Genomic DNA, 14,616 nt, shown 5'->3' on the forward strand with positions numbered 1-14,616 from the left:
CAGAGCCAGCACATCCTTCCTCAGATATGGTGCCCAAAATTGCTCACAATATTCCAAATGCGGCCTGACCAGCACCTCATAAAGCCTCAGCATTACATCCCTGTTTTTGTATACAAGCCCTCTTGAAATAAATGCTAGCATGCATTTGCCTTCTTTAAGGGCCTGTCCCACTTAGGCGATTTTTTAGGCGACTGTCAAAGTCGTAGCAGATCGCCAAAATTTTATTTTACCCGACGACAATGACCACGACAATGCCGAGTCAGGTCGAGATTACAGCGTCTTCGGAAACATCGCGAAATTCCCACACTGTCAATGCTTCTCCGGCATCCTAATTTTCGCTGAAATCACTGACAAGTCGGTAAGTACTTGAGAGTTTTGAACTATAACATCTTGTATGGGTTACTTAAAAACCAAGCATCACTGTAACAAGGCATAAACTGGATTTACTTCCAGTTTACTAATAGCTGCATTAAAAAAAAAAAAATTAAAAAGTGGTTACGTGGATTTTTGTGAAAAGTGTGTGGGCATTCTTTGAGCCAGCACCGCCATTCATTGTGATCATGGCTGATCATCTATAATCAGTACCTCTTGCCTGCCTTCTCCCCATAACCTCAGACACCCGTACTAATCAAGAATTTATACCTCTGCCTTAAAAATATCCATTGATTTGGTCGCCATAGCCTTCTATGGCAAGGAATTCCACAGATTCACCAACCTCAGACTAAAGAAATTCCTCAACTCCTTCCTAAAGGAATGTCCTTTTTTTCTGAGGCTATGGCCTCTAGTCCTAGACCTTCCACTAGTGGAAACATCTACATCCACTCTATCCAAGCATTTCACTATTCGGTAAGTTTCAATCAGGTCCCCCCTCATCCTTCTAACCTCCAGCAAGTAGAGGGCCAGTGCCGTCAAACGCTCATCATATGTTAACCCACTCATTCCTGGGATAATTCTCTTAAAAAGATGCTGCCGTGGTATGTAACATTTAGCTGAATAGCCACTTTGAAGAAACGTTTCAGTGTTTAACAAAAGACTTAAAAATGTTTTTCCAGATTGCATCCCAAAATGTTATTATGGAATCTGATCTAAGGTCGTACCCAAGAGGAATAGTATGGAGAGCGGATGTGAAACAGGGCCATGTTTCAGAGTTGATAAAGGGGGAGGTGATCAAGAGGTTCACAGGTCAGAGTATATAGTGATAGATTGAGTGGTAGAAACAAATGGAGATTTTGTAGCAATGCAAAATCAGGATTTGTGTATTCTGAACATTTTAAAACAAAATTCAGATTTATTTTAGAATCATACAGCCATACAGCACAGAAACAGGATTTTTGCCCAACTCATTCATGCCTTTGCCCAACTTTTTGCCCAACTCATTCAACCTAGTCCCATTTGCCTGTGTTTGGCCCATATCCCTCTAAACCTTTCCTATTCATGTACCTGTGTTTAGGACGTGGTTATAGTAACTGCCTCAACTACCTCCTCTGGCAGTTCGTTCTGTATACCCACCACCCTCTGTGTGAAAAAGTTAGTTCTCAGGTTCCTATTAAATCTTTCCCCTCTCACCTTAAACCCATGCCCTCTGGTTCTCGATTGCCCTACTTTGGGTAAAAGTCCCTGCGCATTCACCCTATCAAACCCCCTCATGATTTTATACACCTCTATAAGTTCACCCCTCAGCCTCCTGCCCTCCAAGGGATAAAGTCCCAGCCTGTCCAACCTCTGCCTGCAGCACAGGCACTCAAGTCCTGGCAACATCCTCATAGATCTTCTCTGTGCTCTTTCCAGCTTAATGACAGATGAGACAAAGAGAAAGAGATTTAAATTGCTACATTTAATTTAGAGACAACTGCCTCCATTTGATAATGATGTTTAAAGGAATGGAATTTAATACCGAGTGTTAAAATTAGAATGAAGAGACAATCAAAACATGCACATCATGCCAAGGAAAATATTTAACTCGGCTGGTTGATAAATGGTTCTGTTTGTTACCAAACAAAAGCTAGCAATGCCGTAAAGTTACCTGTAGTGTGTGGAAGCAAGATACTGTTACCAGGACTCGAGATGAAGAATGCAAACAATATCTCCCCTCATCTCCCCCAAAATCTTGAGTTAAAAGGAGACCAACGCATCCAATCATAAAATGATAACTGAATTTGTTTTAAAACCTGACGGGACTTAGTGGGCTACATGTTATTTGTTCTCACACTGGAGAATTAAAATGCAATGATTAATAATGTGACTGAAAGGAAATAAAATTAAAGGAACGAGAACGTCATGTTCAGCTAGTACATGGAGTGCTTTAATGATTGGGGCTATTGTTCAAGTTTAGATATACAGCATGGAAACAGGCCCTTCTGCCCACGCTCAATAATTATTGAGTTTTAGTTCAGGTTAGAGTCCACACCGACCAGCGACTCTCACATTAACACTACCCTCCACGCACTACGGGCAATTTTACATTTTATACCAAGCCAATTAACCTACAAACCAGTACGTCTTTGAAGTGTGGGAGGAAACCGAAGATCTCGAGGAAAACTCACGCAGGTCACGGGGAGAACATACATACAGACAAACACCTGTAGTCAGGATCAAACCCAGGTCTCTGGCACGCAAGGCAGTAGCTCTACGTGCTGCTCGATTTAGGAGCAAATTAGTTTAGTTAAGAGATACAGCATGGAAACGGGCCCTTCAGCCCACCGAGTCCAATCCGACCATTGATCACACATTCACACTAGTTCTATGTTATCCCACTTTCCCATCCACTCCCCACACACTAGGGACAATTTACAGAGGCCCAATTAACCTACAACCCCACACGCCTTTGGGGCGTGGGAGGAAACCGGTGCACCCAGAGGAAACCCACGCGGTCACAGAGAGTACGTACAAACTCCACACGAGGTCAGGAACGAACCTGGTCTCTGGAGCTGTGAGGCAGCAGGTCGGTCTGATGAAATTAGTTTCATGTCCAAAAATCTCTCAGGCCATCATTATTATCATCTTCCTACTTTGATACTCTTTGTAAAATATGTAATTTATTAATTGACAGTTTCCATCATTTCCAATTTAATTTGAACTAAACTAAACTAATTGAGCTGGTATATTTTACCCCATATATCTATTTTAAGATTTTCACATATCATGGCACACACTCGATGCAGGCTTACACTTCAGCTGCTGGTTATAGCAAGCTCTCCTTTGAGGAAGGAAACTGTCTTAAATGCTTCTATCAAAAGCAGAGGAAAGGCTGTTTGAACGTCATCTTTTTCAAGCTTGGAAGAGCCAAAGCACAGCCAGGTCTTGCACATCTTTGATGCTCTGTAGAATTTTCTAAAGTTGAGAACGTAAACGAACCTTGCTCTGAGTGACGGAATTTCCGTAGGTTCTGGCTCCAGGATTTCATAAGCCAGGTTAACATCTTCAGTTTCACGCAGCAGGGCATAGATTGGTTCAATCTGTTCATTGAACCTTGCCAAAAGTGTTCTGGCGTCCTTCTTTGGTAACGCCGATTCATCCTCTTCAACTTCGGTTTGACAGAAAGTGCATCGGAATGTTCCTGCAGCACAAAATGGCATCTTCCATTAAACCTCCCACAGTAGATTACCTTGATGTTAATAAATAATTGGCTAATTTACCCACAGTGTCTTACAGCACGGAAAAAGGCCCTTCGGCCCAACCCCTCCATGGTGCCCAGTCTATACTAGTCCCATTTGCCTGGATTTGACCCATATTTATCTGAATGATTCCTATCCATGTACCTGTCTAAAGCACGCCCAGGGCACTCTTCCTTAAAGGCACATTGCACCTCCACAAACATATTCTACATGATGATAGACACAAAATGCTGGAGTAACTCAGCGGGACAGGCAGCTTCTCTAGAGAGAAGGAATAGGTGATGTTTAGGTTGAGACCCTTCTTCAGACAGAGTTAGGTGACAGGGATGCTAGAGATATGGATGGACATGGTGTGAAAACAACAGATCAAAGCAGACGATGCTCAAGAAAATTTAGAATGGTTCATTGTTGGCTGAGGGGAAGGTGACAACAAGGCAGACAAACAGTAAAATTAATCAGGAGGACAGTGAAGCTAGTCAGAGAACTAGGGTGGGGGAGGGACAGAGAGAGAGAGGGAAAGCAAGGGTTACGTGAAGTTAGAGAAATCAATATTCATACCGCTGGGTTGTAAGCTGTCCAAGCGAAATAGGAGGTGCTGTTTCTCCAATTTGCATTTGGCCTCACTCTGACACTGACTCCACATGATACTGTTATTACACTGTTGGAGTATTGACTATATGTTTTGAGTGATAACAATCTGACTTCTTCAAGTTAACTTATTTAACAAACTACTGGAAAGAAAAAGTAAACATAGAATAGGGTCAGTGTGGAAACAGGTCCTTCGGCGCAACTTATTCATGTCGCTCAACATGCCCCATCTACGCTAGTCCCATTTGCCTGCATTTGGCCCATGTTCCTCTAAACCTTTCCTATCCATGTACCTGTCCAAGTGTCTTAAGGGCGTGCAGCATAGGTTTACTAGGTTAATTCCCGGAATGACGGGACTGTCATGTGTTGAAAGACTGGAGCGACTAGGTTTGTATACACTGGAATTTAGAAGGATGAGTGGGGATCTTATCGAAACGTATAAGATTATTAAGGGGTTGGACATGTTAGAGGCAGGAAACATGTTCCCAATGTTGGGGGAGTCCAGAACCAGGGGCCACAGTTTAAGAATAAGGGGTAGACCATTTAGAACAGAGATGAGGAAAAACTTTTTTAGTCAGAGAGTTGTGAATCTGTGGAATTCTCTGCCTCAGAGGGCAGTGGAGGCCAATTCTCTGAATATATTCAAGAGAGAGCTAGATAGAGCTCTTAAGGATAGCGGAGTCAGGGGGTATGGGGAGAAAGCAGGAACGGGGTACTGATTGAGAATGATCAGCCATGATCACATTGAATGGCGGTGCTGGCTCGAAGGGCCGAATGGCCTACTCCTGCACCTATTGTCTATAAATGGTACCTGCCTCAAATACCTTCTCTGGCAGCTCGTTACATTTACCCATCACCCTCAGTGTGAAAATGTTGCCCCTCTGGTTCCTATTAAATCTTTCCCCTCTCACTTTATACCTATTCCCTCTGGTATTGATTCCCCTACCCTGGGTAAAAGACTGCATGCATTCTTGTACAATGAAACAAAATGGTGTAAAATTACAATGAATGCCAAAATGCATACAATATTAAAGCTGAACAAGGCTTTCAATTGCATCCAAAAGAAGAGAATACCTTTCAGGCTCTTAGAATATAAATCGCCCTTTCCATTTAAGACCAGCAGTTAGTTATCAGGTCACATTATTCTATCATGATATAAATTATTCACTTTGCCATCTGTTTTTAGTTTATTTTAGGACAAGGGCAGGATTTGCCAAGTGTAGACACTGCACGCACTGGTGCTCCCCTGATGCTGCTCTCAGCAGGGCCGAAGATATCAGCCCCTCTCATGTGCAGAGAAAAGTGAGCAGGACGGAAAACAGATGGCACCATCCACAAGACCCGACACCCAGACTGCTGAGAGCCCTGCATCGCTCCCATCTGCACCGTCTCAGCAGAAAGAGGAACGGCGCATCAAGCTGCAATCGTAGGTCTGTCCGTAGCCACTCATCACTGTTGACCATTTGCCATGTAAGATAACAAATCAATAAAATCATAAGCACAATGAAATAATTTTATATAATCAGATGATCCAAGATGGCATCAAGCCAGGCCACTGGCTAGTCACAGAAGTGGATCTGCAGTCACGCATGACAATCACCCCACTCTTAAATCTCTTATTCCCTCATCCTGTACCTGGACAACGTTAGATTGTAATCATGTTTCATCTTTCCAGACTGGATAGCACGCAACAAAAGCTTTTCACTGTTCACGTGACAATAAACTAAACTAGATAACAGTAAACACAACTGCAAATTAGGATTTCAGAATATTCAGAATGAACATTTTACAAGATTTAACATTTGTATTTATTTAGCAATAAAGGGAGTATTACCCTGTTTACATCTGCTATTGTCTCACAAGTACAAATCAAACAATCATGATGTGTTACAAAGTAGACACAAGCAACTGCAGATGGTGGTTTACAAAAAAAAATGCAAAGTGCTGGAGTAACTCAGTCTGTCAGGCAGCATCCTTGGAGAACATGGATGGGTGAATTTTTGGGTTGGGATCCTTCTTCAGTCTGATCCACTGAGTTACTCCAGCACTTTGTGTTTTTTTTAAAAAATCATGGTGTGTAATGATCCTTCAGAAATGGCCTGTAAAACTAAGACTAACAATGTCCTGGCCACACTCTCATATCCTTACTATCATTGGGAAGAAGGTACAGGAGCCCGAAAAACAGTGATCTTTAGATTGAAGAACAGCTTCTTCCCAGCAACCATCAGGCTCTTGAACACTGCACAACACTAACGACAGCATATATGATCTTCTATGGACTGCGTTTTTGGTTGCACTCGGGACTGTGGCTTTGCTCTATTATGATTACCTTGTATTATGGTTATTAATTAATTATAGTATTAATTATTATACATTTATCTGTGTGTTATGGCATCAAGGGGCCTGTAAAGCTGCAGCAGGTAAGAAATTCATTATGCTGCCGGCACATATAACAATTAAGGCACTTGACTCTTGACACTAAACTTGAAGAGAACATGCTCTAGTGAACATCCTCTAGCGACATTTTACAGGAAAGAAAATGGGATTAAGGAGGTGGAGAAAGAAGTCTGCAGTCTTGTGCATCTATCTCTAAAGGTACACCAGGCCGAAGCAAAAGCTAAAATGAATACCTGTAGATTTTTTTGTATCAAAAATAATTTAATTACAATCACGATACAAAACAAAACCGCGGTAACACACCCACCACCATAGTACAAGGTCACCAAATTAGCTAGACGCTAAATTTTCAAACATGTTACAATCCTTACCAATGTACTAAATAACTACTACACATCTATGTCCCTCTCTCAGTCATGTGAGTTAGGTAAAAAAAAAAAAAGAGGAAAAGAGATGAGCGCTTGCGTAAAGCGGGGGTCAAAAAAATTGATTTATTTTGAAAATTTACACATAAAATTACCGATTTCAAGCCTCTTTTAGTGCATTTCAAAATAAAAACAATGTGAAAATAATGTGAATATGTCACTGTACACTAATAACACTCAAGTAAATTTGCACATTAATTGATAATCAGCCCAAAAAGGCGGTAATTGGATTTTCTGCTGTGTTTTATATTTTAATGCCGTCTTAATTAATTTAGTTATATAATCTTGCACTTAAATTTAATATTTACTCATTACAGTTCCACCACTGATTTTCTGGCACTCTTGGTCCCAGAGCTTTGCTGGTTTATCCAGCCGGCCAAGGAAGTCGGCTATGGGGATAGATGTGCTGGCTCCAGCTGGGCTGGAGTTCCAGAGCCCCGGTCGCAAGCAGCAAATTCAACCCACCGATCGGCCGTGGAAGTCCCGATTAAGTCGAGATTGGCTGCCTTGCCCAGCCTAGGTGCCATATTTTCGGGGAGACTTCAGCGGGGGATTTCTCGCTGAACCCTAGTGTTCATTACAAGTCTATACATCATTTCTTTTCTTTTTTTTTCTTTCGATCAGATTTCTCTGCGATTTTGGCAAAGTGAAAAACGCGGAAATCATGCAAAAAGCGCGGAAAATCGATTTTATAAACGCGGAATCCACGGAAAATTCACACGCCTGCTCTCTAACACTGCCCGGACGCGGACATAACCCTGGAAAAGGGGCAAGCATCCGGCTTGGGCAAAGCCTTCTTCTGCCTGGCGCTGTGACTCGCAGATGGCCAGCTTGGCCAGGTCCAGGAGCAACACAACCAGGACCTCTTTGGCCCTACCCTCTCCTCTATGCACAGGGTGTCCAAAGATGAGAAATGCAGCCCGAAGGCAAGGAGCAGCCCCTTTAGATATTGGAACAGGGGCTGCAACCTCACGCACTCCATGTACACGTGGAACACACTCCTCCAGCTCGCAGAAGTGGTAGGCGGCTGGCGAGTCTGTGAACCACGCAAAAAACAGGTTGCAGGGGACTCCTCGGTACAGTACCCTCCACCCCAGGGCCCCGATGTATAGGGACAGAATCCCTGTGTGGAGGGACCTCCACCGGAGGGCAACACTGACCGCCACTTAGTGTCCGGATGGCGGACCCCTGCTTCTCGGAGGGAGATGATGTTGGAACTGGCTATGGTGATCGCCGTGTCAGGAGAACACTAGATCCCCTCACCAGTCCCCCGGTCACTGACAGCAGAGCCACTCCCCTCCCCTACAGACCCGAATGAATAGATTATTGGGTCCGTAGGTATTTTAAAATAAATTTCTTTTGGAGCATAGTGTTTAGTTGTGTGTCTCCAACACTTGGTGATATTGAAGCTGTGGAAAGATGTAGACAAGGGCCTCAATACTAATTTGCAGCAAAGCCACGTATTACTGGGGCACACAATCTGCCTGAAACATGCCGCACAACTCACAACCAAGCTCATACAAAATTCCTCACACTTGGAGGCTTGCTGCCTTGACCACAACCTTGAAAAGCTAAACGACTACATTTCGGAAGAAAAAAATGCTGGCAATACTCAGATCAAGCAGAATCAGTGGAGAGACAAATAATAATAATAATATATTCCAATAATATATTCCTTTATTCGTTCCCACGCCGGCGAAATTTACAGTGTTACAGCAGCAAAGTGGATAGCAAGAGATCATACAACTTGCTATTGCAATCAACGATAAAAAAGAATGGTTGAAGTGAACCCGCCAAAGAATGATTAGGAACTATTTAGCTTGAAAGATGCAGTTTAATTTAAAGTGACTGCTTTCCTTCGTGTTTACTTTCCCACCTACCACTTGCTAGGCATGGCACTGCATATCTACAGAGATCTTAAATAGGTAGAATACAGGAAACACATTTCAGACTTCTCCGAAAATCTCCATCAATAGTACAATGGCGTCATTGGGAAGTCCAGTTTAGGCGCCTTCCACTGTTCTACACTGAGGGGGAGGGGGTGGTGGAGACATCCCTCAAATGAGAGAAGGAATATCAAACTAGGGGGGCACACGAGTGGCAAGGGTGCCTGGTATAATGATGATTGTGTGAACACTACCAAAATAACACAAATGAATGTATGTATAGCCGCTGTGAACTTTGGAAACATTTTTACACAGTTCTTGCTTTGTATTATGTTTATTATTCTGAATAAAGCTTATTTTTGGGACAAAAAAGGTATCACGGGGAAGTCTGTTTGAGGAAATAGCTTTTCCAGGAACATTTAGGTGTATATTTGCTGATTTTGAGATGGTATTTCGGACCAGGGAATAAACTGCTTACCAATTATCACAAATATATAATAGATCCTAATGTGCATAGTATTCATGCCTGTTGTCAACATTCTTAAAGGGTATAACAAAACTAATTTCAGCAATATTTTAAACTGCACGGTAGCGCAGCGGTAGAGTTGCTGCTTTACAGCGAATGCAGCGCCGGAGACTCAGGTTCGATCTTGACTACGGGTGCTGCACTGTAAGGAGTTTGTACATTCTCCCCGTGACCTGCGTGGGTTTTCTCCGAGATCTTCGGTTTCCTCCCACACTCCAAAGACGTACAGGTATGTAGGTTAATTGGCTGGGTAAATGTAAAAATTGGCCCTAGTGGGTGTAGGATAGTGTTAATGTACGGGGATCGCTGGGCGGCACGGACTTGGAGGGCCGAATAGGCCTGTTTCCGGCTGTATAGATATGATATGATATGATATGAAACTGGTGAAATGGGATGGTGATTAAGATGGCTTGTAGAGCAAAGAACAGTGCCGCACAGGAGCAAACTCTTCGGCCCACAATGTCCGTGCCAAACACGATGCCAAGATAAACTAATCTGCCTGCACGTGAACCATATCCCTCCATTCCCTGCATATCCATGTGCCTATCTAAAAGCTTTGTAAATACCACAATCATATCTGCCTCCACCACTACCTCTGACGGTGTTCCAGGCACCCACAACTCAGTGTATACTAAAAAAAACTTGGCCCACACGTCTCCTTTAAACTTTGCCCCTCTAGTATTAGACATTTCTACTCTGGGAAAAGGGCTCTGGTCTTCTTAGGCCCGCTCGGTCATGGCTGACCATGGGTGATGCATCCTAATTGGCTGCTTGCTCCGTCTGAACGGAGTTTGTACGTTCTCCCCTTGACCTGCGTGGGTTTTCTCCGAGATCTTTGGTTTCCTCCCACACTCCAAAGACGTGCAGGTATGTAGGTTAATTGGCTGGGCAAATGTAAAAAAAATTGTCCCTAGTGTGTAGGATAGTGTTAATGTGCGGGGATCGCTGGGCGGCGCGGACCCGGTGGGCCGAAGGGCCTGTTTACGCGCTGTATCTCTCTCTCTCTCTAAATTACCCGACCCAGCAAAGGGCTCTGACTACCCTATCCTTATCTCTCAATTTTATTCCATTAAAGATTCAAGATTCAAGAGATTCAAGATATCTTTATTTATCAAAGCTATGATACTTTGATCCACTCATTTCCCATGATCGTGGTCTGAATGCTTTTGAACAATTGGTTAGGAAGGTTTGACTTTGATAATAAACCAGTTTTTAGATCCTCAGCTCTTTCTTTAAAAGGATAAATTTGGGAAGGAAATGAGCAGGCAATAATAGTAGCCTCTTTTTTATAACCAATACACATAAAAAGGTAATAATAAATCTAAACAAAATGTCAGCACAATCCAGCAAGCACCCATTTTATGCGGGCATGATGAAAGTGTGGTCATATTCTCAAAAAGGAATGTAGGAAATTGTAAGTGTATTCACTATAAATTATTTCAACATGATCACATTTAACTAAAACTCCTGCCTAGTGCCAGTGAAATCCAGTGTTTTTTAATGGCTGCAACTGGGAAAATAATTGAAAGGGTTTGGACTAAAATAGAATTAGAGCACATGGAATGAGAGTAATATATTGGTTTGAATTGAGAACCGGTGAATGAATGAAACAGAGTGGGGGGGATAAAGGGTTAATTTTCTAATTGGGAGGCCGTGACTTGCGGAGTGCAACAGGGATCAGTGCCGATGGATTAGACTCCAGATGGTCATAATCTCGATCAATGATTTGGATACAAAGGCTTAAAATACATGGATAGGAAAGGCTCAGAGGGATATGGGCCAAACGCAGGCAAATGGGACGAGCGTACATGGGGCATCTTGTCGGCATGGACATGTTGGGCCAAAGAGCTGTATGACTATGACTGATACCCAACCCTGCAGAGGATGCCAGGCTGGTTGACAGTGTGGGTTGGGAGAAGGATGCAGATAAACGTCGGGGTGATATGGGCATGCTAGAAAACAGATGCATCATGGTAGATGGAACATAATGTGGAAAAACGTGGTTTCGTAAAAAGAAAGTTGAGCATTTTCCTTAAATGTAAGGTACTAACACTGAGGGATCTGTGTGTCCATCTACATATATCACTGGGGGTACAGGTACACGAGGCAATTAGAAAAGCAAACACCATGATGGCCTTTAACTCCCCTTCCCATTCCCACACTGACCTCTCTGCCCTGGGCTTCCTCCATTGTCAGAATGAGGCCAATGCAAATTGGAGGAGCAACATCTCACATTTCGCTTGGGGAGCTTACAGCATCAACATTGAATTCTCTAATTTTTGGTAACTTTTACATACACGCCCCATCCCTCGTTCTCTCCCCCTCCCCCCCCACACACACCCACTCAAAACATCAGTTAACCAGTTCCACAGTACGCAACAAGGTATCTCTTGGGATCACACCATTCCTCGTCAACAATTGGATTATCATGGAACTGCCCAGCCCAAGGTCATCTGGTGCTGGCCATTTGTCCTGGTCTTCTCTTGCTTTTAGCACCCCCCCCCCCCACCACCACCACCCCACTACAATGGGTCAGATGAAGTCCCGACCTGACCCGAAACGTCACCTATCCATGTTCTCCAGAGACGCTGCCTGGCCTGCTGAGTTACTCCAGCAATTTGTGTCTATCGTTAGTATAAATCAACATCTGCAGTTCTCTCCTATTAACATTTTGGCCTTTATTGCAAGAGAATGGTACAAGCATCAGGACATCTGACTGCACCATGGTAAAATCACACCTGGAATATTGTGTGCGGGTCTGATCGCTACATTTAAAGAAGGAATATCTGCAACAGAATGAGTTGAATGAAGGTTCACCAAATCAATTCCCGTGATGGAAATTTTGCAGGCTGGGTCTATGCACTCAATAGTTTCGAAGAATGAGAGGTGATTTAATTGAAACATACAAAAATCTTTTTTAGCCCTGACGGATTAGGTTGACGGACGGATGGTTGTATTAGCAGCGATGGAGAACTGTAGATCAGAGTGTCTGAATAAGAACACTGAATTCTTCAATTTCAGGTAACTATAAACCACCCCCCATTTCTCTAACCCCCCCCCCCCCGGGCTGCACCCACCTCTCCCCTCGCCCTCCCCTTTCACTTACATTCCTTTCTCTGGCTTCACAATTTGCAACTCTAATCCTTTCGTTTCACACCTTCTGTCTTTTCATCTCTGGCCTTTGTCCAACCTTCTTTTTTTAATATCAAAAAATACTTTATTCCAGTAATAAATGTTTACAAAACATTTTCTTTTCAAAAACTCCATCCGACATTCCATCGCACATCGTGACAGATGGTGCGGCAATGTCCAGCTGACTGGCACATTGCATGGCATCTGCTCCAGGCCCATCCTTCGCAACACCGGGGACAGGTAGAACCTCAGCAGGTAGTGACCCTTGGTGCCCACGTGCCTTGGCTCTACGCTCTGCCTGATCGGTCGGGCCAGTTGCCAAAGAGCATGGCCTCACTCTTCCTGCGGTTCACCTTGGCCCCCGTGGCCGGCTCAAACTGGTCGCAGACGCTGATCAGTCTGCGGACCGACCCTGGATCCGAGCAGAAGACGACGACATCGTCCATGTGCAGGGAGGCCTTGACCTGAGTGCCCCCACTGCCTGGCAATGTCACTCCTCTTATGCTCGCATCCTTCCTGATGGACTCGGCAAAGGGCTCAATACAACAGACGAACAAGAAAGGGGAGAGAGGGCAACCCTGCCTGACTCCAGACCTGATGGGGAAGCTGTCTGATTCCCACCCATTGATTTGGACTGCACTACAGACATCGGTGTAGAGTAGTTGGATCCACTTCCTGATTTCCTCCCCAAAGCCCATTTTGGAGAGCACGTCCCTCATGTACGTGTGCGATATCCTGTCGAAGGCCTTCTCCTGGTCCAAGCTGCTCAGGTAGGCATCCACGCGTCTGTCCTGCAAGTAGGTAATGGAATCTGTCAGCAGCACCAGGCTGTCTGAGATTTTCCTGCCAGGTACAGCACAGGTTTGGATCACCTGTCCCAGAGCAGACTTGACCCGGTTGGCGCTGGTCTTAGACAGGATCTTGTAATCAACATTCAACAATGTGATGGGTCTCCAATTCCTTATATCATTCATCTCCCCCTTCTGCTTGTAGATTAGGGTGATGCTGCCCTTCCTCAGAGTCTGACATGCTGCCGGCTAGAAGTATGTGGTTGTCCACTTCCAGCAGGTCCGGGCCCACCCAGTCCCACAGAGCCAAATACAACTCGGCCGGTAAGCCATCGCTTCCGGGAGTTTTACTCGAGACAAAGGAACGGATGGAGCCAGTCAGCTCCTCTAGGGTCAGTGGTTGGTTCAGACTCTCCCACTTGCTGTGCTCCAAGACTTCCGTGATGGAGGACAGGAAGTTCTGGAAGGCGGTGCTGTCTGTGGTCTTTATGTCGTACAAATCCCCCAACCTTCTGCCTATCAACCTCGCCTCCCGCCCCCTTGCATGCCAGGCTTTGTCCTGCCCCCCTCTCTTCTAGGACACGGTGTTAGCACAGGAAAGTAGAAGGGAAGTGAATGCTCAGCCATGATTGTACTGAACAGCAGCGCAGCGCAAACAGACTAATGACCTACTCCTGCTTCAAATTCTGTTCTTCTTGGCAACAGAGCTTTCTTGAATCCAGCTGTTAAAAGCAATCCCTTGTGTAGTTATAGAACAAAGCTATGAAGTTCAAAAGATGTTGAATTTGACCTCAGTTCAGCAGATGAACTGCTCTATATCACCTTAGAACAGAGTGAAGAAGATTAAAAATTAAGATTCTTATTTAAATGTGTGCCTGTGAAGCAAGAACATGCATTGATGCCAGCCATGGATTAATAATCTATTCTGTACACAAGCTTACAATGAAAATGGACAGTAAATAGGAGTTTTTGAGGACTTGTGTTTGCCTATGCCATTTCTACCAGTCAATAGCTTCAGAACCAGTTGGCAAAAAAGTGGGCAATACTCTGAACAACAAAAAATATATTGACATATGATGAGCGTTAGACAGCACTGGGCCTGGAGTTTAGATGAGGGGAAACCTCATTGAAATGTACAGAACAGTGAAAGGCTTGGATAGAGTGGATGTGGAGAGGATGTTTCCACTAGTGGGAGAATCTCAGACTAGAGGTTATAGCCTCTTGAATTAAAAGACATTCTTTTAGGAAGGAGACGAGGAG

The 14,616-nt window shown here is 44.0% G+C and overlaps 1 protein-coding gene across 1 annotated transcript in view; it reads right to left on the reverse strand.

The window, feature by feature from the left end:
- Positions 1 to 14,616, reverse strand: part of gtf2e1 (general transcription factor IIE, polypeptide 1, alpha) — a 55,311-nt gene that overhangs the window by 11,644 nt on the left and 29,051 nt on the right. The window contains exon 3 of the mRNA XM_078409061.1: positions 3,355 to 3,556. Coding sequence (XP_078265187.1) covers positions 3,355 to 3,556 — 202 coding nt within the window. The remainder of the gene's footprint in view (positions 1 to 3,354; positions 3,557 to 14,616) is intronic.

The sequence above is a fragment of the Rhinoraja longicauda genome, chromosome 12, assembly GCF_053455715.1.
Source record: "Rhinoraja longicauda isolate Sanriku21f chromosome 12, sRhiLon1.1, whole genome shotgun sequence".
Lineage (NCBI taxonomy): Eukaryota > Metazoa > Chordata > Chondrichthyes > Rajiformes > Arhynchobatidae > Rhinoraja > Rhinoraja longicauda.